At 31.1% G+C, this 18,731-nt stretch overlaps 1 protein-coding gene across 1 annotated transcript in view; it reads left to right on the top strand.

Moving 5' to 3' along the window:
- The first annotated feature begins 229 nt into the window (after positions 1–229).
- The window catches only part of LOC129224286 (uncharacterized), a 47,992-nt gene continuing 29,490 nt past the window's right edge, over positions 230–18,731 (top strand). Inside the window, exons 1-8 of the mRNA XM_054858716.1 lie at positions 230–339; positions 2,885–3,106; positions 8,459–8,568; positions 14,229–14,330; positions 14,586–14,729; positions 14,828–14,911; positions 16,136–16,239; positions 17,096–17,200. Of these exons, the coding sequence (XP_054714691.1) occupies positions 230–339; positions 2,885–3,106; positions 8,459–8,568; positions 14,229–14,330; positions 14,586–14,729; positions 14,828–14,911; positions 16,136–16,239; positions 17,096–17,200 (981 nt within the window). The remainder of the gene's footprint in view (positions 340–2,884; positions 3,107–8,458; positions 8,569–14,228; positions 14,331–14,585; positions 14,730–14,827; positions 14,912–16,135; positions 16,240–17,095; positions 17,201–18,731) is intronic.

Raw genomic sequence — 18,731 nt, forward strand, 5'->3', positions numbered from 1 at the left:
ATCTATACAATGGTAGTAAATGAATATATCACACCAGCAAGAGTCCGAAAGCAAATGTGTATCTTTTGTATGTCGTGATTTTCTGTTAAGTATCCTAAATGAAAGAAATGTGGTGAGGCTGAAAATGAAACTATTTTAGTCTCTAGCATTTTTCTGTGTATAATTTAATTCTTAGCTCTTTTTCAAATTTTCAGCAGAACAGCTTTATTAGCTCCTAAGTTGTAAAGTGATGGGAAAGTCTCTTGAGCCACGTATTAATACAACTTTTGAATGCCGCAGTATTTTGTATTCTATCCAAAATGAATTTGAAAAAAGACAGCAAGAGGACAGTATTTTAAGGTTTGGTTTTCAAATTTTGTGTTTATGATTTCTTCTTCTTCTTTTATTTATTTATTTTTTTTGTAAAATTATGATTGCTAAATGCAGTCGAATCTTTTTTAAAATGAAGTTGCCCTACCAGCAAAAAATATTAGTTTAATAAAGGTTTGTATTCTATAAACTTTTTTATATGACATTTTAAGCTATTGAAAAAGTGTTAAGCTAAAAGGGCGGGGGGGGGGGGGGAATTAAACAGAGAATGTATGGCATCAATTGTACATTATTTGGTTGGGATGTTCTTTTATATATTCTTTCTTCATAAGAAAAATTCTTACAATGGGAAAATTCGTAAAATAAAGGTTTGTTAAATAGAGGCTCAACTACACATAGAAGTTTCAGTAAGTAATAGGTTTCTTGTAAGTTTGCTTACAAGAAAAGATTCATCTTAAGAAAAAAATGTAAGTTACATGTTTTTTTCTTTAGATGTTTTTTATTTATTTATTTTTTATTTTTTTATGAAGTATATAAATATGTGCTTATAGAAAAAATGTATTTTTTTTATTAATTAAACTGAAACCAATTCTATTGCACCATTTTTTTTTTTTTTTTTTTTTTAATCTTGTCAAAGGCTTGATGCAAATTTGTGCTAAAAAGTCATTGTTTTACTGCTGTATTTCATGGAGCCTATCTTTTATTCATTTTTAAAAAATATTATTATTATTTTATTTATTTTATGATAATGTTATTATTATTTCATGTATTTCTGCCTTAGCCTTGGCTATAGGGCGGTAATTTACTGAAATATTATTATATTTGTATTGATTATTATAATATTATTAACATTTATTACATAATCTTAATAAGAATTAATATTTATTAATATTAATTATTTTTATTATTCTTGTCTTTTCTATTATTGCAATTAATTCGTGTATCATCTTTAGTAAGACCAAAAAAAAAAAAATGACATGATATTTAAATTTGTCAACCTTCGCATGCAATCGTACTTGATTGGTTGTTGGTTCTGCTGCATTTAATAACATTAGTAAAACCAGTTAGGTATGTTTAAAATTTCATTACTAATTGTAGTAAATTTTCAAAAAGTTTATACTCCTTTTAAACTTTAAACCGCTAGTTGATCTTGTGAACACTGTTGTTTCATGATATGTGCTGATGGAGTAAAATAACTGCTAATTTTCTGATGTTTATGGAGAAGCGATTTTCCTTGCTCATTACTTAAGTCTACATAATTTTATATTTCAAACAGATAGACTGAAAAATTTCAACAGAATGCTTATAAGAATTTTGTTTAGATAGACTCCTGTTTTTCGAAATTTTTTTGAATTGTATCTTGACTTATTTTAATTTTATTTCCTTAAAATGAAGTCCTAAATTTAGTATAGAAACTAAACAATAAAATTGACTCAAAAGTATTAAACTGGAATATTTTATCTTTTTTTCTTTATTGTTCATTCAAAACTTTTTTATTTTCTTATTTGATGTCCACAATGTTCTTAAATGCACTTTTCATATTTTCTTGAGTCATGAAGTACTTGCTGTTGGCCTTTCATTGAAAGTCGAAGGATTTGTAAATTTTAGGTTTTTACTTGTCTAGAACGACAAGTAATCAAAATTACGTTCTTCAAAGTTGCTGAAAATATCAAGTACTAAATTTCTACTTTAGTTATAAGTTCCTAAGAGTAGAAAAAACAATGTGTTAATGGATCTATTTGCTTAATGAGAAAAAAGAATTGGTCGGCATTTAAACATAAAAGATCAAAATCGAAGATTTATTTTAACACATTGACTGCGTCGTTGACAGCCTATATATGGACTCCCTGCGCTAAGCTAATTTCTTGAAACAATTTGAAAGAAAACAGTTTTGTTGAACTTTTTCGTGAATATTAAGCATGCAATGAAGGTCTACAAGAGCAGGCTCAGGGTTGGTGAAATTAGTCTCTTCGTTGTCGATCTCCCTGTCGTTCAAGTTGCAACTGTCCCTGTCATCATCGTCAACTAGTTCATCATGCGATAAAGTAACATATTTCACTGCATCTTCGAGTGACATATACTTACATTTGCTGATTTTACGTTTTTATTTACTCAGACTACAGCACAAAAAACTTGCGAGCTATCTCGTTTAATCGCGCGCACGCCTGCTTGCATCAGAAAATGTTTTCACAGCAAACACTAGTAGTGCCATCTTTTGTTCTCTTTTTGAACTTTGTCTAGATGTTCGTCTATGCGCGGCAGAACAGCCAGGAAAGCCAATGGAACCTGCTGAAAAAATATAGCAACTTGTTGGCTGGGGATCGAGTTATCTTGTCCCTAGTGCATACAGCATAATTCTGGAGGATGAGTTATCTCGTCCCTAGCAGTCAATGTGTTAATCACAATGTAAAACACCACAGCATCTTCTAGCCAATTCTTGTGCATTTGTGTTTAAGCCTTTTTGATTGTGTTATTTGTCATTTGTATTTTTGTTTTGACAGCTGTAAATTTGCAAATGTCTGTATATAAGAATTCTTTTTCACTAAATCATTCAGGATTCAATTTTCTTTTACAGCAAATTACAAGAAGACTTGGCTGAACTTATTGCCCAAAGGAACATATTGTCAAAAAGAAAGGAATTCAATGAAAAATACTGCATTCTTTGCTGCTCAACTTTCAATTTACTATTTAAAAGGAAAGTACGCTGTGAAGATTGTCAGTTCTTTGTCTGTAGAACCTGTTCAGTGTGGTGTAATTCAACAAAACAATGGATATGTAAAGTGTGTGAAAAGCAAAAGTAAGTATTTACAGCATTTTTAATCTTTAAGCTCATAGTGATAAAAAATGCATTTTTATAAGATTCAAATTAAATGATTATTGTATTATCCATTAATAATGCAATGAAACCCCAATCAACAACTCCTGCAATGTATTATTTTACCCGCATTGATTGTTTTATTCATATGGTCCCTGCACAGATTGCATTGAAAAAACGTTGACAAAATCTACATATTACTTTTCAAAAAGTAGTTTTCCCACTTTCATTGTGATAAAATTGTTCTCATCACGTCAAAAATTCGGAAAAAAAAGTTACTTTTTTCCAATTTGGCAAAAATTTTGTCATTTGAAACATTGAAACTGTTTAAACTATTATAATATTCAACTTTGTTTTTCAATTTAAAATGGGAATGAAACCAAACCAAAGAAGGTTTTCATTGGAATAAATTACTCTTAATTTTCTGCTTCTTTGATTTATTTTTTTTAGTTTTGTAAGAAATAAATTATTTATTAGTACAATTTAAAAAAAAAAAAACATTTTGGCAAAGAGTACTGGTATCTATGTTACATTTACTTTTCACCATACAATCATATTTCAGAGTAAAATTTTAAGGTTAAAAAAATCTAAAAAAGCCTCAACTAATTGCCATTGTTATTGTTTACCTTTCCAGAATAAATTGCTGTATAACTTACTCAAGTGTTAGAAATTTAAATGTAGGTGCCGTGATTGCACTTTAAGTTCTCCAGGTTTCAAAATGAAATTTTACAAACATGCACTTATAAGTCTTAAAATTGAGAAAATGCTTCTTTTTATTCCTTCGCATCAATTGCAAGATGTGATCACAATGAATTAAGAGAAGAAAAGGATTATTTAAACCCAAAATTTTAATTGTCAAATTTGACGCCTGGGGTTGGAAATCTGTGCGTGATAATGAAAATTGTGGTTGTGAACTGAGCCTAACAATTGCTTATTTCTAACACTGGCTTACTCTATACCATCGGTTCCCAACGGGTGGTTCGCGAACCCCTGGGGGTTCCCGAGAGGTATGAAGGGGGTTTGCAAAAATAATATTGTAATGGTGGAGTTTTTATATACTTGTTAGGGATAAAGTCTCAAGTTCAAGCTGTTTCAAGCAAATTTTTTGTTGATCCTTAATTTATTTGTCTCTCGCACATTCAATAGTCAGCATGAAAATGTTAGTGTATGCTTGCTGACATATTTCACTTATCAAGAATTAACTCTGTGATTACAAAGTGCCAGCTTTACTGCTTTCATTAGCAATGATCGCACTGAAACCACGTCAAAAAAAGTTTCCTTTTTGAATACAATGTCCTATGAAAGAATATGAAAGCATTGGTTTTCTTAGTAGCTTTTTATCAGAAAAATTGATTAAACTTAACAAAAATATTTCATGGAGCATATAAAATCGTCTCAAATATCTTTAACTAATTTTTAATGTTTACTTAATTTACCATTTGAATGCTATAAAGAGGTATCACACTTATCTTGTGGTGTGCCGAAAATGCAAAGTGTGATCGCGCTGTTGTTTGTTGCTGTAATTATCTTGTTACATAGACTACAATATTTACTTCAAGCTTACTCAAAAAAGAGAAGAAGGATTGAAAACCCAAAAAATACCACAGGAAGTATAAAAAAATCAATTATTTAAGAAAATTTTCGTGTGAAGCTTGGGAGTGTGAGGTAAACACAGTAAAAAATATCAGCGGAATTAACTTATGCAACTTAATTTGCGCTTTATGTAAATAAGGAATTCGTGAAATTTGTGCAGAAATTTTTCTTGGTTAAAATTTCCTTTTGTGTTATAATTAGGGTTGATTATAGGCATTTCTATTATTTTTCAATAAACACATTTTATTCCGCACTTACAGCGTACGGACAAGAAAATTATTCAGCAGTCAAATGATTAATGTACTCAGTACGTTCTTATCAAACATCAAAACTGGTATTCTTTTTCAAGACGGCAGAAATTTAGAGATAGTTTTACCGTAAGAAAAAATATTGTTTAGTTAATCTGAGGCTGTTTCCTGAAAGGTATTTTTAAGAATCATTCTTTAATTGACTTATGATTTAGTAATGGCTATAAATGTACCCCTTGTTAGAAAAAGACACTTTAAATTTTATTACCTTTTGGACTACGTTTCTATATGAAGAAGGATTTTCATCATAAACAGAGAAATACTGCAGCAAATTAAATGCTGAACCTACTGTAAGATTGAAACTGTCAGATATTTGAGCCAAACTTTGAGTGCCCACAAATATCCATTTGAAAAAATTTTTCTTAGTTGATTGAAGTTAAACAAAGAATAAAAATTTGGGTAGTTCTCAAAAAGTGGGAACAAAAAAGTTAATTCTGAACAATTTTTAAAATTGTGAAATTTGATATCAATTTTGTTTATATTGCATAGTATGTACACCTAGAACATCATATACAAACATAAAAAGACAGCAAGTATTTATAAAAATTAACAAATAGCAAATTTAATGATCAGTCTGTAGTTAACAGATTTTAGACATCATCATTAATGTAAATTTCAGTTTTTGAACTTTTCAAATGAAAATTTTATCTATTTTTAAATTCTGCAATGAAATATAGAGGATTTAAGTACTTGAATGACTTTATTTATTGGTCTTTAAATAGTAAAGTTTTGTTATGGTTTCGTAGAATTCGGAAAAAAAAACCCATCCATTTTGCAAGCGCAGGTGATAAAGTCGCCAAAACTGACACTGTTGGCGAAAACTGGAATTCCCCACTGGTAACCCTTTGCTTATCGTACGCTGTGAGTTGTCGCCAATTGAGCTTTGCTTGACGATTTTTGTGCAAAGAGAGAAATATCTAAATATTAGAACATTGAAGACTTATTTAAATGCAAATACAAATACAAAAGTGATGACCAGCAACAAGCTCTGGGCCCAGCTAGACTGGTCCTAGTCAATTTACAATCCCCAGTGAAGATAAGTGGCCCTCTTAAAACTATCTACTCCCTTGCTCATTACCACCTCTTCCGGTAAGCTGTTCCAAGGTTCCACTACCCTGCTATAATAATATTTTTTCTAATATCCATGTTAGCCTGATATTTAAATAGCTTAAAACAATGACCCCTTGTCCTGTTTTCAGTGCTAAACTTCAGCCCCGTAACATCTTTCATTTTAATAAATTTAAACAACTGAATCATGTCCCCTCGGTCTCTTCTTTGCTCAAGATTGTACATTTTTAGCCTTCTAAGCCTGGAATCATAATCTAAGTGGGAAAGTCCATTTATTAGCCTTGTAGTCCGCCTTTGAACCCTTTCCAATACATTAATGTCTTTTTTAAGATAAGGAGACCAAAACTGAACAGCATACTCCAAATGGAGTCTTACCAAACTTCTATATAAGGGCAAAAGAACTTCTTTAGATTTGTTTGAAATAGATCTATTGATAAACCCAAGCATCTTATTGGCTTTGTTACTAGCAATGCTGCACTGTTGGCTAAACTTTAAATCCTGACTTATTAAGACCCCCCAGATCAGTAACTTTGTCTGCCTGACTAATGACTGAACCTTGCAAATAATAACTTGTACACTTATTTCCATGCCCTAAATGTAGCACTTGACATTTCCCAACATTAGCAGCCATACCCCATTGGGAATTATTGAATAATTGCTGTTTAGATATTGATTTGTTGTCGTAATTTGAAAACATTTTATCCAAAATGTCAGCAAAATAACAGATAATCACGTTCGAAATGTTGCAGAGTTATGAGCTGGCACCGTTTTGTTTACTTAAATGAGTTTGTTAGGATCGAAACTTGTGTTTCTACTGTTATTTATGTAATGTTCAATGCATAATGTATTAATTGTGCAAAATACCATTATTAAGGTTACAAGACAGAAAGTCATTTATAATAATGAATAAATGGACAGAATTATCGGCGTCTAGATTATAACGCATTTTGGACGTCTCACATATAGAGTTAAGAAAAATGATTTTGCTTCAAAGATACTGCATAAAAACATATGAAAACACTTTAAAATAATTAAAAATAGATCTTGAGGATCGAAAAATACGTTTAAAATATATCAATCATATATTTAGTTCTCAAAATAATAGCACTGTCCAGATCTTAACTTTTGGACGTACATCAAACTTCCAACTTCCTTTTTTTCTTAAATCGTTTACAAAATAAATTATATGTCTTTACTTTTGTAATTTGTGGAAAATATTATCAAAAAATTATTCAGTTTGATATTCATACCCTTAATTTTTTTTTTTTTTTTTTTGAAACCTATGGAAACAATTTAAAAAAAATTATTTTTGGATGGTGCATTTACTCAGTTAACATTTTGAATGTCCAAAATTGTGCCTTTTAGCAAAGAAAATATTTTTTAAATGGTATTTGAGGAAGATTTTTTCCATAATTTATGTCAATTCTTGTCTCTATACAGTATTATAATTTAACTCAAAAATTTTTGAGACTGCCTTTTGAAAACTGCCCCATCAAGATTTTTTTTGGTGAATTTGTTTTGCATTCATTTCTTAGCTATCATTTCAGTTAAGCAATATTTATAATTCTATATTTTGCAATTTTGTTTTGTTTTTCTTATATCTATAGAACAGTATCAAACTTTTTAAAAAATCTTCCAATTTTATAGTGAGTGCGTGTACACTTTTTTTTTGCTTCTTACTTATTACTTAATACCTTCCCAAGGGCTTCGCCAACTTCTTTCGGATTTAGGAAGGGGTTGGCAAGGGGAAAAAGGCTGGGAACCACTGCTCTGTACTATAAGCACTCAATTTTACACTATTATTGGTCCTAACATTTTCTAATCTTTAACAGTGTATGTGTTCGAAACTTTGTGTGTGTTAATGCTTAAACGTTGAAAAATAGGTACTTCTTTACCCATTTGGTTCTACTGTAGCTTTGATTTAAAAAAAAATGCATATTGCTCAATTCATTTGCTTGGGTGTGACATTTTTGTGCATTTATTTGCACTTTATTCTCGTAATTCTTTGGCTTTTGTCTGTCTTACATTTGCATATAAGGAACTATTATAAATAAATACCATAGCCAGCAACATGCTTTAGATACAGTTAGGCTGGTCCTAGTCACATTATAAGTCTCCAATGAAAATCTCTCATAAAGCTATCCATCTCCTTTTCTATTACAGCCTCTTTTGGTAAGGAGTTCTGAGTGCCCACCAGGGGCTTTTTTAGCTTATTATTATTGTTGTATTTTTATTTCAGACATTGTCTGTGTTTGGTCTGCCTTGCATGTTCATACATATCTCTCTTTGAAGAGAATGATTAGCAATGATCTGCTGGAAATGAGTGTATAACAGTAGATAACATCGGAAACCTTTTTTTATTTAGGGTTCTAAATGCTGAATCTCGTGCTTGGATTTGCAGCCATATAAAAACCCATTTTGGGACCTTTGGATCTGCTAAAATTTTGCAAAATTTTTGCAGAGTTAGAAAAATATGTAAGTGGTTTCAATTTAATTATGTTAAATAATTCATTACATTTTGAAGTTTCTTAAAATTTGTTTTTGTGTATAAAATATACGTATGTAAAAAAAATTTTTTTTTTGTTTGTTTACTTTACTACTTTGTAGAAAATTTCTAAGATGTTTTTGGATTAAGAAATTTTCTCTTGTGTCTGCAAAGAAGTTTTGTCTGACGATTCTGGAAATTTGGATACTGTTTTACAATATTGCAATTTAAAACAAACGAACAAAATGAACATAAAGGTTTGAGAGGAGGAGTATTGTCAAAGTTTTTTAAATTTCAAATTGAACCCCCATATCTCATTAGAAATGTTTTGCTGATCACAAAAATAGTATTCTTTTATCTGTATCATGAAATTTGAGTAAACTCTAGCCTTTTACTAGTTTTGTATGGTATGCCATTACATTGGGTGACGGACGAATGAAATCAATATTCATTACTTTTTTATTTTATAAATATTTTCCCAACAAAAATATCTTTAACTGATGGATTTAATTGGGGCCATACAAAATTTATCTTACTTGCTTCAGTCATTGGTGGAAGCACAGTACTTCCTGTTTTAATCCGTCTGTTCTGTTCTGAATTGCTGTCAGTTTGCTCAAATCAGTTTAAAAAAACATCAGCTCTAGTAGCTTTAAACATAACTAGTTTTTTTTAACTCAAATGTAATGAAGGCATTCCTGATCAATATTTACCAAGTTTTAATAGTAAAAAAATTGATTAAAAGGAATAAAGATTGAGTGAAATAGATAGAATGTTTTCATTCAAAGCATTTATTTTGATAAATTTAAGCTCTTTTACATACTTTCAATACAAATTATAGTAGATATTAGTTAAATTAATGTTCAACAAATTACATTGGGGTACAAAATTTTTAAGTTTATTTAATAAAAATTTAAAATAAGATTTTTGTACACTAGAGGATGATGAATTAGAAATGAAGCACAGAATTCACAAAAAAATATGACTTTGTTCAAAGTTCACAAAAATTCGATTTAATAGTGGACTGTAATGAATGAATTCAGAAGAATTCACACAAAGAAACTCAAAACACAACTCAAGAATTCACACTCAGACAAGAACAAAGCACCACTGAACTGGCATAAAGAATACAACCCAATTAATTAGAATGTTGATCAAGGTCAAAATATTTTTAAGCTGTTACATAAAGGAAAAAAACCAGGGAATTTACGGTAATTATATTCAGATAAAATGATAAATCAGGCGTGGCGGGGGGGGGGGGGGGGGGGGGGGGGGGGGGGGTATAACAGCATCATTTTCTTTATTCTTCCTTTTCCTTTTTTTGTTCTCGCTGTATCAAACAGAGGATATAATGAGTTAGAAAATGTATGTTGACAGCTCCTAAGATACCAGAAATACATGCAATGTATATCCTGTCCATTTCACCTCATCTGAATTATTTCGAATATTTTTATCAACAAAGATTAGAATGCACCACCAGCTCAGTCATTCCGTCCGAGGACTGCAGTTTCATTCTTATTAGCACTCATCAGCCCGGAATAGGAAGTGACTAAGCTGGAGGTGGAAAACCTCTTAAGGAAGCCAAAAGTGCCAAACAAACTGGTAGCTGATACAGAATTAGCACGGACCAGACGAGTGACCGAACCAATGGATCAGTTCAACTTAAAGATTAAAGGCAAGGCATGGTTACTGAAAGATTAGAATGCCAATTCTTATAGTTTTCTCTATTTTATAGATAAAATTTCCAATAAATAAGCCTAATATTATTCGATTGAAGCAGGGGTGTTTTGTAAACCGAAAATTGTGGGTTGCCGTCTCTGAAAATTTTGGGCTGCTCAGAACACATTCTAAAACTGAAAATTAAAAAAAAATACTTTTAAAATGGTTTTTATCAACGAACTCCAACTAATTATGAAGAAATTGAGGAAATTCTAAAGCAAATGACACATGATGGGGAATAAGGCCAAGTTCTGAAATTACTGGTAAAAATAGTGAAAAATCAAGCAAAGAGGATTAAGTCAAGATACAAAAAAAAAGAAAAAATAATTTGAATTTTGTCATCTTGAATTCAAATTATGTTTTTCGCAATCACGAGTGTATGTGTATATGTAAGCGTGTGTGTTTGTGTGTGGAGGGTATGTGTGTGTGTGTAGGCATGTGTGTTTGTGTCTGTGTGCTGGTATGAGTGTGTGGGTAGTTGTGTGTATGTGTGTGTGGGGGTATGTGTATGTGTGTGTAGGCATATGTGTTTGTGTCTGTGTGCAGGCATGAGTGTGTGGGTAGTTGTGTGTATGTGAATGCATGTATATGTGTTTGTGTATGTGTGTAGGTGTATATATATGTATATGTGTGTAGGTGCGTGTATGTATGCGTGTAAGTGTAGGATATTGACGAAACCTGGAGACAGTTTTCGCTAGAGGTGCAGCATCGTGAGGACTCGGTCGACGGTGATGCTGTGGAGGGTGGCGCTGGGGAAAAAAATAGGACATCAAAAACAGTCAAATGAAAGCAATAAGCAATCGTGATTGCTCAATAATAATTTTTAAAGGTCCGAAATTTTTATCAAGTTTAGGATGTTACTGCAACTGTTAATGATGTTTGAGCTGTATTATGTAATATATCTGCAATAAATACAGAGTCATTAGATAACCCATTGCTGCAAGAAGTACCTGAGATTGAAATGGTTGCTGCAGTTTGAGATGGAGAGAGGAGTTTTCGTAAAGTTATAAGCAATTAGATGAAGGCACTGAAACATACAGGGTGAAATATATGAAAAGAGTTAGGAACGACTTAAACTTGTATTGGATATGGCCTATAGATGATGACATACACAAAACCAAACACAAACAAATCATCATTATTCGGCCTATAATAGACGTTTCAGTACGTTTCTTCTACAAAAACATTTTTGCACTAATTAATCATATCTTAATTAATAATGTAGCAACTACAGACAGAGGCAATGTGTAACTTAGATTGTATCATCAAGAACAATGAAGCTAACTTTTTTATTTCCTTATTGTTGTTTACAATGTTTTCGAAGCAATGCAAAAACAAGAAATCAGCGTTAAAAATTTTAAAAATTACTAGAGTTTGGACAATTTTTGTAAAATTTAAAAAAAAATTGCATTTGATATCATCTTTATATGACATTGTATGATTTTAGAGGGTTCAATTTTAAATTCAGAAAAACTTTTCCCCCCCCATAGCAATGCCCCCCCCCCCCCTATATACTCCCAAACCTGTTTTTGTGGGACAGTGGATAGGGACCGCATTAAAAAAATCGCACCAAAAAAATCATCCGAAACTTCACGAGTAGCTATAAAAAGTTGTTTTCACAACATAGTTAGAAAAATTTTTAAAGGGTGGATAAGGACCACTTTAAAAAAGCCTCACATAGAAAATAACCCAAAAACTTACGAAATAACTAGGAATTGCTTCTTTAAATGAAATCAAAATAAACCAAGTGATGATAATTTTGCTGAATAGTCTGGCAAGATTTCCCGAATAAGGACATTTTTGGGAGGTCACTGTGACTTCCCATTGAGGTGCCCCTGTCCTCACCTTAAGATACTACCTCACACTCTTTTTATTTATTTATTTATTTATTTATTTTATTATTATTTTTTTTTTTTTGAGTCTCAATCCGATTGAAATTTTCATGTACTGCACAAAAAAAGACTGACAAAAACAGGTTTGAATGTGTAATGATTCCCAATGTCTCTTATTAGATGTAGGATGGTAAGTATGTGTATGCCCGTGCTTTATCATTCAATGAAATTCATTTGGTAAATTGTGAATTTTCCCCCTCAACTTACATTTTTCAGTAGCTCAGTGTTTTCGGTATAGTTCTCTACAATTTGTTTTTCTTTCAGCAATGTTTTGTTAAAAGCAGATAAACTTAAGGCTTGAAGTTTAAGAATTTTTTTTTAACTTGGAATCTTTATGAACGATTTTATTTACAATGCCGGAAGTTATTTCTAGTTTAGATGCAATGCGTGTTGGAGTAGGTGAATTTTCTTTTGGAATCGGAGATTTCATTTTCTTGATGGTTCCCTGCATTTAAAGTCTTAAAATGTGGTTTAGTGGTCTTGTTTTCATGTTACTTTCAGCTAGACTTTTTTTTTTCCTTTTCAAATTTAATATTCATAAATAGCTTCTTTTAAAATACAATTGTGGAGATTTTTACAGTTTTTTGATTTATTGTCATAAATAATTCTCCTCAGAGAACTTAGTTACATAACCTTCATAACCTTTGAGCCATTTTTCCATGCATACTAATCAATAGAAAACATAAGCAGGTAGTTATTCTGAAGTTGCCGAGGTTTTATCTCAAAATGCAAATGAGAAAATAAATTAAAGTTGAAAACATGGCACTCAAAAATATAGCCTGTACATGAACTTTTTAAAGCTCAATTTCAAGTTAGAGACTTACTTAAATTTAAAAAAAAAAAAAAAAACACTAATGTTAAAGTTTAAAGTAAAGGAAAATGACTTAACTTTGCACCCCAAAAAGAATGAGCTTTGGCAAGTTTTTATCTGCTATTCTTGTTTGTGTGTATGCTTTTAAGAAATGTAACCTGTGATGCCATTTACATGGTAATAATCAAATTTGAATGTTTACTTTTAGATGTTTTTGAACACAAGAATATTTTTTATGAATTTTGTTCAGTGTCCCCGATTGGGGGAAGAGGGGGGTGCTTCCGGAATGAAGAGGATATGACAAGTGAAACTGAATGTGTGTATGAGGAAAAATATGCAGTAATTAACTTATTTAATTGATGACCCAGGGCCTATCCTACTGGTAAGTGATAGGTATGGGGGCCCTGGAGTGTAATATGCTCTTGCTGGCTTTACTCACCAACTCCTGTTTGCCGCCTGTGACAAACGGTTCCCCAGCCCGACGCAGATCTATTTTGTCCAGTCTCATCTTGGTGACTGAATAGGCTGAAAGGTTGTTCATTTCTGTTAATTTATAACTCTGCTAATTATAGTCGCAATAAGGTGAGACCATGTGCAGGACCGCCGAGGGCCAAGGCGAATTCCTCGTTATTTTGGTCGCAGGCCTCGCTTCCCTCATAAAACTAATAAGAATTTTCAACACTACTGTAGTTGGAGGGAACACCATCCCCCGAAATAGTGGACAATGCGAGAGGAAACTCTGGTGAAGGTCTGCAACGGTTCTGAAGTGCAAATCCCCTGAAAGAGTTGATTTTTATTTCTAAAATATAATTTAGTTTCAAACCAAATTTTCTTTTGATGAGTCTCCTCCTCCCCCCATATTCCAATGTGTGTTCCCCGACATTTTTTCCAACTACAGCACTGATTGACATAACTCTAGTTCTGTGCTGAACCCTACCAAGGGCTGGTCCTCACCTAATTTCTGAAATTGCTTCTTTGACCCTGACGGGTCGAAATGAATTTCTCGTAATCATTTTCGAAGGGACCTCGTTAGACTCTCAATTATTCCCAGTAGTTCTCCAGGAGATAAGGATTCAGACAGCCAGATGCACACAGATTTTAATAGAATAGATTCTTATCAGTTGAATGTATATTAGTACATTGCCAAGTTTTGTAATTTCATTCTTAAAACTGTTTAATAAAATTTAGATATCTTCCGTGATTTATAATTGCTCATCATCCTTTTGTTTAGCTGATAGTGAGAATGATTCAGGATATGGAGCAAATAGTGATTTTATACCTTTGATGAAACTGCTCAGCTCTCAGTCCATAAATAAAGACTTGAAAATGGCTGGTAAGTAAAAATATTGAAATTTTAAGTAAAAAATGTCAGTTTAAATCGTTTAATTTCTCAAACCATTTTTACCATTCAAATCTTTTAAACTGGGTTTAGAATGGATGATTGTAAAAACAAGACATTTTCTTTACCGAAATCTATTAAAATCTTCAGAAATTATTAATAATGTTTATCATTTAATTTAACTTTAATATCATTATAATTGGAGATTTTTTAACGCCGCAAATATAGATGCATCATCACATGATGAAGATTGTGAAGAAGAAGATGATGATATTGGTGATGAGGAGGAGCTTGCTGAGATACATCACAGTATTGAAACAATTTTAGAAGGTCTGCTTGGAGGAACACTCGATGATGCTTCTGTTGATTATCTTTACCCAAACTCACTGTTGTGTAAGTTTCATTAAAAAATTTTTAATTTTCTCTGCAAAAACTTTTACTTGTCATTTGTTATTAAAATTAATCTAATTGGCGCATTTTTCTTTATTTAGATTTAAATCTTTTCATTTCTTACCATAAAAAGCTTATTGAAGTCATCCAAAATTTGTCTAAAGCATTACAGAAGGCATTGCACAGTAAGTACATCCTGAATTTTTTAAATTGCTCATTTTGATAGCTTTCTTTAAAATGTATTATGCAAGCGTTAATGTTATAAATGTATTTTTAATGTGTTTTAATGTCATTGCAATACTTTGATCGCAGTTATTATTTGTATTGATGTTTCTCATAGCGCATTCATTCAGTGACCCTGCATTTGTTTTTTGTGAATGATATGTACATTAAACTTTTACCAAGATGGCACCCATTTAAGAAGGATTTCTACCTTGTATATAATCAAAAATGAAGTCCCTGATAAAGATTTAAAGGATATAAATTCGATAAACGTCAGTACTACTTTTACTTCATAAATTAAAATCAACAAAATGTTTCATCTTAAAGCAAACATCCTTGAAAAAGTCTATTTCTGATAACTTTTTAACTTTTAAGCATTTGAATTATTATCATAGAAAGTGCAATGATAATTGAAGAATGCATCGCTTTTATTCATTTCTGGGATACCATAATGTTTTGCATAAACTTGTCAGATGGTCTAAACTGAAGATTGCCGCAGTGTGGATCTTTTTCTTGTTTCCTAAATTTTACATCTTTTAATTTTTCTTTCAAAAAAAAGTTATGTGCATCCTTTTTGTTTCTTTTCTTATCAGAAAAATAAATTTTATCTTTTTTTTCTATTGTGACTATTGAAAAGCTTTTATTAATGTCAGTGAAAAAAAGCACAACTCTATTTATTTTTCCTGAAGTTTCTGAAGTTGTGATTTTTTCCCCATTCTGTTAACAAAGAGTATTTTTTCTCATTCATTTTATTATTACTGAATTAACAAATATTTTTTGATTAATTGAGTTAAAATTAAAGGTATAGGGGCATTCCACGGAAAACAGTCATTTTTGTCCCGCATGTAACATTTTATAAACTTCATTGAAATAACACTTAATGGTAATGAACAAAAGTATGTTGCTTAACAAATTACAAACGTATGTGATTTCTTATGTAAAAAATTTCATCATTACCTTAAAATTATTACTTTTTAATGAACTATATGACCTGTCAGGTGGGGAACTAAGTGACTACTTTTTCATTGAATGGCCCTATATAACTACCAGAATGCATTTGATTGTTGTATTATTCCATCGATTTAAAGTTACAAAGTTAACATGCTATAGCCAAATTTTAACTTTATAAATGTTTCCAGATTTAGCGGCTGAGAATAGCCAAATTTTAATCTTATAAATGTTTCCAGATTTACCTGCTGAGAATGGAATTACTCCGACTTCTGCTCATGCTGCATTAAAAAATGTTATTTCAACCCTTGTTGAGGAGTGCCAAGAATTACCTTTCTTACAGGTTTTGTTCTTTATATTATCTCTTGTTCTCTTTTTTGTGTAAATATTTGAAAATAGGAAGCAGAAATAAGGCAACTAACTTTGAGTGTTAACTCTGTCACTGATCCTTCTTCTGCTATAACACTGACACTGATAGGGTTTGTACACAACCTAGAAAATCTTGGAAGATCTTTGAATTTCGTTATTTTTTTTTTCAAAGCCTTGAAAGTTCTAGAAAATTAGGATAATGTGCAGAAACAATTGGAAAGTCCTTAGTTTGCTTATTATGTACTGCAGACCAAACAGGGACACCCAAAACTTAAAACTTCTGGGAGGGAGAAATTTTCAATTTGCAGAATGAAACTCAATTTTGTCAAATTGCATAAGGCATCATTCTTTAAAAAAAAAATAAAAATTATATTTTTGTAATACTGCCTCCAAATTAAGCAAATTATAGGACAAAATTTTCCGAGTAAGAACATTTTTTAGGAGGCTGGAAGATCTTCCTCTGGAAAAATTTTCAAACCTGAACCAATCTGCAATATTGAAAAGAGGAGCAGTTTGCACATGGATCAGCTTTGTGGGCCACATGTGACCTGCAGACTGTAGGTTAGGCACCAATAACATAAGTTTTTACTGGTAATTTGCTTACATTTTATTTCACTAGTGTCACGAAGTGCTCAATAACAAAAATAACGAACTATTTTAATTATGATATAAACAGTTTCAAATAAACATTTTCATTGCATAGTTGGAAAATGCATTTCCTTCTTTTTTTTTCCTTTCCAGAATTTAATTTTTTTTTTTTTTTTTTAAAGGTTTCACAGATATTTTTGATTAAGACAGATTTTTTAAAAAATATTATGTATTTCATTTAGGTTTTTGATCAGAAAGATATTGAAGCAAGCCTCAATTCTGTACCAGATTTTACAGATGTATTTTCCTCATATGATAGTTTAGTTGCTGCTGCAGTTATAAATAAGGTATTTTGTGAAATAAATTCAATTTATCATTATTAATTGAATGATAACCTCCAATTTTGTATAATAGTCTATGGGCCAAGCCAAATATCATTCAAGTTGGTTTACCAATCTAAGGGACTACGTGAACTTGCTTGAAATCTATTATAAATGATGAACTCAATAGAAAAATACAATGTTCACACACTGGAACTGTCTCGTTAAGTTTTAATTAGTAATTGAAATAGGAACTATGTTCCGTGGACTGTTAGCACTTACACAAAAAAAATTGTCTCTAGATGGTACTATTAGACACAATCTAAAAATTTAATAAACAGTTTTTCAACCAAAATTTTACTGTTTTACTCAATTTTTCGTTGCAAAATATATTAATACATTTTAAATTACCTACTTTTGTTTAGTAATTTCGTAACTAAAAGGAAATCAAAAATTGTATCAATCCGCAGCTCTGAATGATCTTAATCTCAAGATTTTGTTTATTACACTAGAGCCAGCACACATAGACATTGTTAAATACAAAAAATTAGAAGGCACTTTACTTCACAAAAAAGATATTAATGAATCACTGAATAGCAATAATTGACCTGCAAAATCTTAAGAACATAAACAACTCCAGCAGAGGCTAATACATGTTTAAAAATTAAACATTAGCAGACGATAAATTAAAAATTAAAAAGTATATTTCACTTTCATATCACGATGTTTTTTATCTTTTCCTTTTTAAATAATATTGCTCTTTGATTACAGACGACATTTTGAGTTAATTTTTAGCCTACTTTCTCGTCAAAGTAAAATACAGTCGACTCTTGCTACAATGCGATTCGACTTACGCGAAATGGCTATAACGGGATTTTTTCCCCAATAAATTTTTTTTACCCAACACTAGTTTCTCGCCAGCAACACGAAAATTTTCGGAAAGGAATCGTGGTGCGTAAGTATCGACTTTGTTATTGGCTACTAAAAATATTTTTTCCGCAAATGAACCTTCATTCCTTTAGCATCACTGACTAGTCTAAACATTGCTTTGTTAGTGCATACAAATAACTACGCCTCATTTTCTATTTATTTTTTTCATTCTAAATGCGAAAGTTGATGAAATGTAATGACACCTAAGACCGCTGTTTTATCTAAAGTGAGGTAACACGACAATAATTAATATATTTCAGCAAACCTTACTTAAAATATATTAATTCAACTCAACATTTTTATAATACAGTCAAATCTCATTTTAGCAACAACCATTATAAGGAAACCTGTCATAACAAAGACTCTTGAAATAAATATTATTAACATAAATGATTACATAAATTATATTAACATATGACTGCTATAATTCCCGTTTACAAAATCTCACTGCAATGAACTGGCTTCTATGGTACCTTTTTGTGAAAACAGAACTTTACTCTGATACTATGAACACTAATGGGTCATTCTTCAAAAAATGTAACTTTTCTATTACACACCTCTTACAGTAAAAACTTTAAGGAACAATTCATTTATCAATGTTTTTTAATTTCATCAAAAATCTATTCAT

The sequence above is a fragment of the Uloborus diversus genome, chromosome 6 (assembly GCF_026930045.1).
Source record: "Uloborus diversus isolate 005 chromosome 6, Udiv.v.3.1, whole genome shotgun sequence".
NCBI classification, from domain to species: domain Eukaryota; kingdom Metazoa; phylum Arthropoda; class Arachnida; order Araneae; family Uloboridae; genus Uloborus; species Uloborus diversus.